The 12,111-nt window shown below is 42.4% G+C and overlaps 1 protein-coding gene across 2 annotated transcripts in view; it reads right to left on the reverse strand.

The window, feature by feature from the left end:
* Positions 1-206: 206 nt before the first annotated feature.
* Garem1 (GRB2 associated regulator of MAPK1 subtype 1) overlaps positions 207-12,111 on the reverse strand; it is a 182,283-nt gene continuing 170,378 nt past the window's right edge. The window contains exons 5-6 of one of the 2 annotated variants that reach the window (XM_048363570.1): positions 3,892-4,058; positions 207-2,540 (exon numbers count right to left, since the gene is read on the reverse strand). In XM_048363570.1, coding sequence (XP_048219527.1) covers positions 1,646-2,540; positions 3,892-4,058 — 1,062 coding nt within the window. In that variant the 3' untranslated portion in view covers positions 207-1,645. Of the gene's footprint in view, positions 2,544-3,891; positions 4,059-12,111 lie in introns of both variants that reach the window. The other variant, XM_048363569.1, reaches the window with a different exon arrangement.

The raw sequence follows: 12,111 nt of genomic DNA on the forward strand, positions 1-12,111 counted from the left end.
CAGGACAGACTTGAAGGTTGTTTGTAGGATGCTTTACTCAGAGAGCAAAAATGTTTCTGAAGTTTGTATGCTTTTAAAAAAAGAGTCAAAGGGCTGGGAATGTGGCCTAGTGGTAGAATGCTTGCCTAGCATGAACGAAGCCTGGGTCTTCAGCACCACATAAAACAGAAAAAGCTGGAAGTAGTGCTGTGGCTCAAGTGGTAGAGTGCTAGCCTTGAGCAAAAGGAAGCCAGGTACAGTGCTCAGGACCTGAGTTCAAGCTCCAGGACTGGCAAAAAAAAAAGTCAAGAGTGAGGATGATGGCATTTTGGACTATTTAATCACCTTTAGTAAAAGTACTCAGATACACATTCTGGAATTCTTGGAGTAAAAGTCTGATAAGGAGGTATCACTTTCTTTGGAAGAAAAGAAAGATGAGGCTTAAGAAATTAGCACAAACTCTTATTGGTATTTTAAGAATCACTCAACAGATGCAGTGCATACGAAAATAGAAGGATGGATCATCTGATTGTTGAGTTTCCTAAAGCCAGAGGCATGCTGTGAACAGCGGACACTGAGAAATGCCCATCAGATCGCTTATCGCAGACCTTCAAAGCCAAAATGATCACTCAATAGCAACTGTCACTTGGCCAAACATCAGCATGGATATGCAGCAAGCAGCCCTATCATGGGCTTAAAGAGCTCACACCATCCTTTACTACAAACTCTTTACAGATTTCTTCCACATTTCCAGTGATGAAGCCTGAGCTTCAAGGTTTAGGGTTCTGAGAATCTTTGGAATCATTCTGTCCACTGTGTCTAAGAGAATCAACATAGTAGTCTCAAAACCTCAATGAGTATTTGAGAGTAAACATATATTATCTAAAACATCGATTCAAAATTATGTTTAAAACACATATGTGTGTATATACATATGCATATGCACACCTCCACACATACATATACACCTATACGGATACTTCACCTTGTTTCTCTCTGCTCAATAAAACTAGCAGCAGTTACAGATCCATTTTTATGATCATGATTTGTCTTATTTCTAAGGACGTTATATATCCTCTATCAATACATGAGTTTTGGGAAATGCCTTTTGATAAAACAATCTCCACCAAGCATACAATGTTAAAGTGTCATTATTTATATCACTAACATTTTCAGGCACAAGAGTAAAACAATTAGCATGAAGCAATCCAAACAACAGAGCACAGAACAGTTAATTGTCTAGAGTCAACTCTCCCAATGAATGAAGGGAATTATTCACAATGTTTTTCTTTCTTTCTTTTTCTTTTTTTTTTTTTTTAAAGATTCTTATGTCTTTCAGCTTTGGCTATTTTGTAATAAATATCATACCTTCTCACAAAACCTACCAGGGTAAGAATGAGTTCTCTGAATATGCCTTTGTTCTTTTAGCAGCTGCTGGGTGTTGAGTGATGTACAAGGCACACCTCTAAGTGTTCTGTACAGCATTTTTATTGATGTACAAAATAGCCTGTTCACCATTCAGAAACGTAATCTGCATAGTAAGAGTCTCTTATCCCTATTTACAGAGAAGGTTTTTAGTGCAAAAACATGAAACTGTGTCCCAGCCCATCCCTTCTATAGCACACACACTGCTTTGTTTTGTTCCATGCTACCTAGGGCTATTTGGCTAAATTTTGGGCCTCCAGCCATTAATGAATTGCATTATTTTCTTCACTTGCAGTTTGCTTAATTTGAAATCCTCTGAGAGGATTTCTTCTGTTAGTTGAACAAGCAAATTCCCGTCAATCTTTTCAGTGACAAAGAAGGATATGACATCTTCAGACAAACCAATGAACCGTAAGGACTTGGACACTTCCTCTATGGACAGTCCCGACAGGTCAGCAGGTGGCTGCCATGGAGAGCCGTCACCACAGGACCTAGGGGCCAGCTGGAGGTGGAGCGGAGATGAGAAAGGGTAAGAGACAGAGAAGATGTCCGGCATGCCCTTTTTGACAAAATACTGGTCCTCAGAGAGGTCCAGTGACCCCGACTCGGGGCCCTCCTCAGCACCATCGATTTTCAGAGGCAAAGGAGATGTTTCACAGGTGGCTTTCTGTTCCACTGGCTTTGGGGCCCTGGGGGGCAAAGCAGGGCAGGAGACACTCTGCTTGCTCATGCCAGCTGCAACAGTGCTCTCCTCTGAGCTCTCCAGAGAGTAGCTGGCTGACTTGGGACAACCAGAGACGCTGCCACTGAATTCTGCAGTGGCGCAAGTTGGAGGGCTGCCAGGAAGCTCACAGCCATCGAAATCAAAAGGCGCTGGGCAGGTTCTCTTTGGTGTGCCTGGTGTCTTTTGTCTGGGGTAACTGTAACTCCTGCTTGGATCCAGTAGGAAGTCACTCCTGGTCTGGTTTTCGGATACTCCTGAATAATGGTTAGGCCACGAGAGTCGTGAGGCGAGTGCTTCAGCAGAAGGACTTCCAGAAGGGGATTTCAAGTCCACTGAGTCTGTTTTCACTCGATTGCAGGGGTAGCAGGACACAGGAGCATTGTCAGAAGGATTTGTGTCACTTTTAGTAACACTGCTTAAAAAGCAAACAGACACAGAAAAGGAAATGAGTATGAACAAAAAAACCAGGCAAATTCAAGGCATCTGTTATGCATAGATGTTACTTAGGAAAAATATATTTCGTATTATGAATTTAAAATAAAGTGCTTGTTGACCTCTGTCTTTTTTAATTTTAAGAATGGAATATATTTTATAATTATGGACAGGTACACAATGATTCAAAGCGCTATGAAAGAGAGAGAAAATGATACACATTTTTAGCCAACAATAAAATAAATCATGATTGTTCAATATCTGAATCTTTACAGTGAGAAGAACCCTCAAGCTATGTTTTGGGCTTTGCATCCACAGGGGAGACAGAAAGGGGTGTGTAGATCCCTTGTGCTTGCCTTCCATGTGTGCAAATGACTAGACTTTTCATGACCATCCCTCACTCTATTCACACCCCACTGTCTCAGACAGGAAGACATGCTTCAAATGAAAGGTTCATCTTTGCTTTGATTTCTGTACAATGCAGTCACAGTGGCCTACAAACAGAGAAAACAAAGTGCCTAAGAGAGCTACTTAAACATTTACAGCATACGTGGAGTGTTACACTTAGCCTACGGATCATATTTTAAGAACAGTGAAACTAGGATGTGCTGAAAAGTGTGGGACCAGGCTGAGGACAGAACAGGCCACAGCGACAAGGAAAATGAACTGACACTGTTTCTTTTGGAGTGGGGAACACCTTTCATGGTAGCAACTTCGGATTGTCATGGACTGGCAGAGAAGTAAGGTGGATCTATTTTGTTTCTCTGCACTTAAGGAATCATCGAGCATTACTTAGAAATAGATTTTAACTTGATAGTATAAAAGACACATGCATTTCACAAAACTATTGTCATTTGTCAACAACAGAATGGATGGGCTGTTGTATGAAAGAAGTAAACTCACAGCTGTGGAAGGACTCAGAGAGGATGGAATGACTACCCAATAGTCATGGTCAGAAAGAGATTCCTTTCTGGTTGGAAACTTGGGAGCTCAGAGCCTCGGCCCCTCTTGGTGGGAGATCCTGCTGGAAAGCTGCTGTTTCAGTGTCAAGGTCAAAGTGGAAATAACCAATGGCAGTGCATGTTTTGTTTCCAGTAGGCATTTTATTACTGAATTTCTCTTAGACTGTGGTGGCATCATTTCTTCCCAACACTTCGACTCTTCCATCCTAGATCAAAACCCACAGGGGCCCAATCATGCTCTTCCAGCAAAAATTTTCAAAGGGAAAAGTACAATTTCCCATCCCTTGCCTAGGTGGTGATGTCCTCAAGGGCTCATGAACTGGTGGAAGGGAAGGTGGGGATGTGGCGGGCCCTAGCAGTAAGACTTACATGCTGTGCAGCCCTGAAGAATAGTAGGACAAGGTGGGGCTGGGAGAGCGAGTCTGTGGCCGCGCTGGCTTGACTGTGCGAGGAGGGATGGAGGGACTGGTGGACAAAGGCTTTGCGCTTCGGGGTGGAACAGGTGGGGCATTCAGGAGCCGGCATTCTTCCCTGACCTGGCGCAGAAAAGAACACTCCACGTTAGCAACAGGATGACAAGACTGACAAGGCCTCAGGGGACCAGCTTGATCCTACAAGGGTCATGTTGGGGTGGAAACAGAAGAGAGAGAAGATAGGAACAAACAGGAGAGATGCTAAACACAGAGGCTGCCAGGGAGAAAACCAGACGCCTGTCACATATTTGCTGGGAACAGACTGATTTGGAAAGAAACTGCTTGGTGAGAGTCAGCTGCTGCGGAAATATAGCAAGCAATGTGAAGTACAGCAAGTTAAAGTGTGTTTGCTTAAAGAGCCAGTGAAATGTGAGGATGTATAAAACAGATGTGTGAAGGAAATGAGACCACAAGGCAGCCATGATATCGACAGGATGAGACTCTCCTCCTGGGGTGTGTTTATTCCCTGCTTAAATAGATTCCAATCTGATCCAAACTTTTGGAAATGTGGACTTTCTCCAGGGTTAAACCTCCTTTGGAAGTTAAATCTGGGGCTTCTCAAACAGAAGTGCACATGTGTGACTCTCCTGAGGAGCATGTAAAAAATGCAGTCTAGTCCAGAAACTCGGGGTCGGGGCTCTGTATCCTCAACAGGCTCCCAGGTGAGAAGGAGACAGAAGGCAGCTCTTTAGTGCCAAAGATTTGTACTTTTATTGAAAAAGCTGCCTCCAGCCCTCTCATCCTCCTCTCAGCTTCACACTGGAGAGGACCTAGGTGATGCATGAGGGCCATAGCTTTAGCAAGCCTGCCTGCTCTACCCCAGAGCTTGCTTTCCCATCCTTGTAACATTTCCAAATAAAATCCCATTGACCAAGTGGGCGTTTGGTGTGCACTTCCCCATGTCAGGCAGCAGGGGGCAGCTTATGCCTGGTTCTGCTTGTCTACAAGTTGAACAAGAAACATACTCACTGCCTTACACTGTAACCCCTCTGTAATTCACTTTGACAATAAAGGAAAAAAAGAAAAAAGAAAAACTGAAAAACAAAAATACCAGCCAATTCTGACTTGATCAAAAAGTGCTGTGTTACAAATGCCCCTGCCTGCTTTTAGGCCATGTTATCATCAAAGTATTTCACTCTTTCAAATCTTTTCTGTCCAAGCAGCTATGGGAGCAGTAAGGACAATTAAACAGCAAGCGCCCATTAGCTCTGGCACAGAGCTTGCCCAACATGAAAGGAAATGGGCTCATGTTATTACATCACATCTTCCACCTCCTACACTGACCGCACCCTGGTCTCCAACTGGTGTCCCAGGCCCAAGTCATTCGCCGAAGCGGTCAGTAAGAAAAAGTCATGTGACCATGAGTGGCTCCACACATCTGTCTCCTAAGCAAAATGGAGACGATTTAAAGTCTTACCTGCTGTATTTCCCCTCAGTCCAGGGATTATCGCACTAACGTGCACACACTCCCCCACTCAGCCCCCCACAACCCAATACTTTACACTGGGTTGGGAAGAAGAAGGTTCTTGTTTTCATCTGGAGTTGAAATAAAGTGAAAGATCTGAAGCCAACAGCTACATGAGGCTTTAAAGAGGTGGTGGTGGATAACTGCAGGAAGGAAACATCTGACTAAATGCACAAGACTGCTCAGCTCTGGCACTATTTTGGGGTCCTCTTTGCTAAGTAAATGAGACCCAACTAGATCTGGCTAGGTCACCTTATTCATTCCCTGTCTTTTTCTCTGTGTGTGTGTGTTGGGGGGGGTAGGTAACTGTCTTTCTTCTGTTCGGCCAATGATCAGTACAGTAGCTGGCTGTTCTTCTCTTTCTCCAGAATGACGGATCTAGGGTGCGGCGGCAGAACTTCACTGAAGGTATGCTTGCTTTGGTGGATGTTTACAGTAGCATGGATTGTGGAAAATGTGAGGAGAGCCAGTTGACATTTTCATTTTTTAAATAAACAATTATGTTTCAGTACTTGGGTAGAGGGAGCATGAGCATGAGCTGAATTCAATTTGGGACATTTTCACATTTTGTAATTAGTTATTAAATATGACATTTCATTAGGGACTGCTTACCTGAAATGTCAATTGTAATATACATTTTAATTGAAAATAATTGGCCAACCTTAATCCTGGAACTCAAAACAGCATCCACTTGCAGTTTAATGTATCCTAGGGAAGTCCTCTTTCCTGTCCTCACAACTAGCCCCAGGCACCAAAGGTGGCCTGGAGCCCATCTGGCCACCTCCTCCACCTCCTTCCTAACTGAGCTGAGAGCTTCCCATGAATTTCCCACTGAGGCTGGGAAGTGAAAAGAAGCATTTGTAGGCTCTGGGGGCTGGGCTGCAGAAAGCTGCGGCTGAGAATATTTACAGCTAACCTTCAAAACAGAATCTGAGACAGGCAGCTTTCGGGGTGGTCACATGGCTCCTAAAGAGAGTTTGAATTATGAATTCAGAGTGAAAAAAAGTAGGCTTCCTTCAGACAGACTCTGGAAAAAAAGGTTGTTTCTAAAAAGGCAACTTTAAAGGGATCCCATCCATGACAAGAATTTCAGGTGCTGTCTATTGAGGCACAAAGCAAGGGGCTTTGTGCTATGCCTGGTGAGTGCGAGTGGCAGCGCTCAGTGGGTACCAGCAGCCACCCACAACACACCTCCTTCAACTGGCTCTTTTCAACATGGTGCTGCAGACGTGGCTACTCTGATGAAGTCGTATTTCACAGCATATTATGGGACGGATTATACACACTTGGAGATGTATACATTTGGGGATTCAGAAGTATAAATCAAGAACAGCAATCATCCTACTTTTCCTTGCTTCTTGATTTGATTCAATATGGGGTATTTATATCCAAGACGAAGGTAGCTATGTTGTAAATGAATTTTATCTGATAATAAAAGGCAATCTGTAAGCTGGGATGGCCAATCACCCTATTTCTAGTTTCCTCTAGTATTCAATTTCATTTTTAAGTGCTACATTTTCAGTACATTCCTTCTGAAAGCCTCAGCATGTGGCTTTTACCACGTTCCTTGCCATCTCCAGGGGTCCCCTCCGACTACTGGATGAAGGCCAGTCTCCTCCTCTGGCTCCATCCAGCACTTCTCTGAAGTCTGGTTCCAGCCCACTTTTTCTGCTTGTTTCTCCCCCTCCTCCACATGACCATGTACATCTAGGTGGTAGTGGGTGTAGTATCGTACCTTATGTTTTCCTGTCTCTTCCTCTGCTTTAGTTTTTCTTTCCATTCCTAGCTAACTGCCCATTTCTATTGCCCAGCCCCAAACATTACATGCTCTGTCTATAACCACCACAAGCAGTCACCGCATCTGATCCCTGCTACTGAATTCCACTAACATCTTGTTACACTGACTTCAGCTCCATGTACAGTCACTTAGCTGAGAACTAAAATAGTAAAAGCTGTTGTTATTGTTCTCACAGTCCTGTGAGGGGCTGAGTTTGGGGTCTCTAGCCTCTGGCACAGATATGTCACATAGACTGGTAGGTAGAGGTCAACAGGTTAACATTTTTTTAGACCAAAAACATACCACAGAATGACATTTACATTCCTATGTGGAAATTGCTGTTGACAAGTCATTTGGTTATCTGGGCCTGTGATACCATATTCACTGAAAGTCTAGGAAATAAAATAGAGCCAGTAGAGCTGGCACATAGACCATTATTAATTCCTCCTCTACCATCACATGCTGATATAGTACTTGGGTAAAAATGAGGACGACTGCATTCTTAAATTAAGAAATGATGTGGCTTTGTCAGCACTTCCCTCATAAGTAATTCCTATTCTAAAATGGAGACATCATAGACTATTTTGTGCCTGGCAGAGTATAGCCCTTTTGTTATTCCCAAGGAAACACCTGAGACTGAGTTTGAACTAGCAACACATGTGAGAAGTGGCTGTGCTTTTAGGAATAAACCCCTCAAATCCTAGGGTAAATGCGGGGTGGACATTCTGTTTTGAGGTGAATGTTACCACCCGTTGTAGATTATAGGTAGCTGTTGTCCATCTGCAGTTAATTCCTGACTGTGAATAGCGTGAATGTCCACAGAGAAGCTCCTGGCAGCAAAGGCTAGTGCTTAAGGCAAAGCCAATGAGCACTCATGGAACCAGGTAGCAGCATGGAGGGGCCCACCACTGCTCACATCCAGAGTCTCGCTTCACGAACAAGGCCTGCAGCAGCTCTGCAGCACTTCCACGTCTAAGCATGACTCCTTCACCTTTCCTCCTTCACAGAAAACTTTCCCTTTTCTAAAAGGTTAAAGTCTTAATTTCTGTCAAATATATGTCACAACTAATCTGGTGTTAGTAACATTCTTTGGTATTCACGTAGCAGATTGCTAACCTCAGGCTAAATGCAAAACGGAATTATTAAAAGGTAGGAATGTAAGTTCTGTTCTAGAGTCTACAAAGCATATTTCTAGGGAGGAATGTTCAAGTGCCTGCCATTGAGCACACTGAAATAGTCTAGTAATACAAGGTTGAAGTAAACTATAAAAGTTGGGACCAAAGCACCATCTACTTTCAATGTGTTAAACACCAACCCCCACCCCCACTGCCCCTGTAAGAACATGGCTGCTACTCTCTCTTTTCTAACATATCAACTTATTTTGCTAAGTGTAAATATATCTTGAGTGCATATTATGCTCAATGAGCTTGTCTTGACTATACAAAACTAAGTAACTCATAGAATGAGTTGTGAGGGAGGAAGATAAATGTAATTACAATAAAAACTGGCAAGTGTAATAACAGAAGTATGTGCAAAAGTACGTGGGAACTCCATGAATTTACTCAAGGTACTAGGAAAAGAACACTCAGGAAACTGGGAAAGTCTTACAGAAGTGTTATGAAGAGCTATAGAGAACATGGGCAATTAGGATGGAGTTCTGGTCTAGAAGCTGAGTTGGTAAGACAGCTATCTGTCCCATTTATCAGACAGAAACTGAGAAGAAAGAAAAGGATTGGGAGAAATCAGAGTTCAGTGTTGAAAAGACTGTTCAAAGACTGTTCGGCTTTGACTCTGTATTGGTAGAGAGACTGAGATCCCAGACAAGAAGTGAAGACAGGCAGGTAACTACTGCTCAGAGAAGAAGGATGGCTGAGTGCAGGTAAGCAAGCCAAAGTAGGGAAGGCTGTAGAAGGACAACAGTGCAAAGAAGGAGAGATGTTGGGAAGCCATGAAGAGGGCTTGTAAAAGATTCACATCATTATCACAGCAGTCACTAGTGAGCATAACAAATGAGCCTTACATCATGTGAAGGGAACCCAAGATTCCAATGAGTCAGGGGAAGGAAGGGAAGAGAGTAGAGTCAGTGAGGCAGTCTGTATTATCTGTGAAATTGGCTAGATGTAAAGCAGTTGTTAGAAAGGGAACCTGGAATTGAACTGAAGGAATCATGATTGATTTAAGCTAAGGCTTAAAAAAACTCAGGGCCTGGGCACTGTCCCTGAGCTTCTTTTGCTCAAGGTTAGCACTTGAATTCAACTCCACATCTGGCTTTTTGGTAGTTTACTGGAGATAACTTGCATGGACTTTCCTGCCCAGGCTGGCTTCAAATCATGATCCTCAGATCTCAGCCTCCTGAGTGGCTAGGATTACAGGCCTGAGTCACTGGCACATGCTTATTTATTTTTTACAATTGTTTTTGGTGGGGGGGGGGGAGAAACTAGGGAAAGGTGTTTGGGTATATGTACTAGGGGCTATCACATGAACTCCTGTGACCCCGTATTCAACTTTGACTTAAAAAGATGAAGGAGAGAACACATCCTTTCTCCATGCCTCTTTCCTTTGCCATGCCCTTAGTGGCCATATACAGCTAGAATCATAATCAATGGTGGTAGCCCATCATCTAACAGCTAAAGTAAAGATAGTCAACAAGAAGTTAAACACCTCTTTAGCCCTTGGTTGATGCCACTTGCTTGACTTGCCAGACTTCGATTGTCCAGAAAGTCTAACTTCATTTCCTGCCTCCTAGAACAGACATTTAATGTTCCTGTTGACCTTTGTACTCGCTACAACTGTGTAACTGGAAGGAATCTGAGCACAGGATAAAGGATGAAAAATCTGGGAGAAAATGGAAAATAAGGTATTTTCTTTAAACATTCACATATTAAAATAATGCACAAGAATTTCTTAATCACATTATGACAGTATTGGAAAACAGCCTGGGAAATGCAATTGTTTTAATGACAAGTATTCAAAAACTATGTATAATTGGAGTATCTTACACATATTATTTACAAGTTCAGTTTTTGCTACCTACATACTTCTAGATATTTAAAATAAAAGAAATAAAAGACACACCCAGTCTTTAGGAAACAGCATTGCCCGACAATGGTGCTTTTTGGTATGGTAGTAATTCCTGGAAACATTTGGTTTCTTGACACTCTGGGACTCCCCATTCAGCTTCACAGGAATAAACAACATATCTCCACCCCCTCACTAACTGACCAATGAGAGAGCTTAAGAAAAGTAAACAGAATACTTCACAATGACTCATTCTTTGCTTAACAGTCTTCAGATATCCTTTGGGGGGAAAATCCATGTCATAGCAGTGGTTGCTCAATTCATACACAAAGAGTGGATTTGGAGACACCTGCTAGGGGAGCTACACACTTCCTTGCAGTTTTCAGTCTAAAATCTACCACAGCTACCTGGTGGCAGTAGTGAGGGAGTATTCCCTGCCTTGAAAAATAAAAAACAAAAAACAAAAAACAACACAGGGCCTGGAACTGTGAGCTATCACTGAGTACTTTGTAACACTTGGTAGATCCATAATTGGTAGAGGATAAATAACTTTGTTTCCATATTGATGATTCAGAAAATATATGTGCTATCTGTGTGCTTGATCTAAAATTGCACTTACCTTTACTATGAGTTTTCTTCTCTAAAAAGCCAAATTCAGGATAATGTCAGCTATCCAAAGAAAGGAGTTTTGTAACCATGCTTCCTTGAACTTTGTAACTTTGCCTTCACTGCATGCTCTCTGCCCTGTGTTTTACATTTCTTCCCACACTCCCTCTCCCAGATAACAAAATCATTACAGCTTTAAGAAATCTTATTTATAAAGAGGCTTTTATGCAAAGAGTTCATAACCCTGTCACATAGTCATCAAAGGATATTTTCAGCTAAACAGAATTAAAGTTGTATAAAAATGAAGTTCAATAAATGAACCTCTCATTGATTAATTAAACAAGGCCAAGTGTGATTTACAGTCTTCTGATTCTCAGATAGATTGGTTTCTTTTTTCCAGTTTTATACATGGATAATAAAAGCTTAAGACAAACTTTTCTGGGAAAAGGCTTCTAATACTTAAGCCTCAGGCAAAGGAGGCTGGGGGAAGGAGTGGGAGGCCACTCAGCCAATGGCAAGAAGGGCAAGTAACTCTGAAAAGAAGTACTTGTTTAAAATCTAGGCTTCTTCTATAGACTCAGAAGAAAGGATATGCCATTGGGCCTACTATAAAGACCTTTCCTGAGCAAGGAGGGTGACACATCATGTATAAACTTACAGTGCACATAACCTTCTTGTCAATGTGATTTTATCCAAATGGTACCAAAGAATGCAGACCTGAAAGAAGAAATAGCTAACAGATATTATGTTTCATAATATCTCAGTCATCCTGACCTCTGATGACATCGAAGGTTGATTTAAGAAGGTTTCATTTAAAAACAATTTACATGCTAAGTGTGTTGGCATATGCTGTAATCACAGGACTTGGGAGGCTGTGGTAGGATTGTAAGTTAGAGGCTAGCCTGGGTTACACAGTGGCATGTCGTCTCAAAACACAGTAAAATTTTTTTGTGTGTGTATACACACACACACATACTCATACACACACATACACACACACACACACACACACACACACACACACACAAACTTGCAAGAAGCTTTCTGGGTAAGATGGCGGATTAGAAACCTCCTTCATGGAACTCCATGAATGAGAGGAGACACAGTAAGAAAGGACATGCTGTATTTAAAAAACAGGAAGAGCATCAAGAGTCACAAAAGGGGAGACATGATAGCTGAAAAGTACAGAGAACGAGGAAGGCTAGAAAGAAGTAGGAAGCAGCCAAGCCTAGAGGTGGGGGTGGGGACAG

This window comes from Perognathus longimembris, chromosome 15 (assembly GCF_023159225.1).
Source record: "Perognathus longimembris pacificus isolate PPM17 chromosome 15, ASM2315922v1, whole genome shotgun sequence".
Lineage (NCBI taxonomy): Eukaryota > Metazoa > Chordata > Mammalia > Rodentia > Heteromyidae > Perognathus > Perognathus longimembris.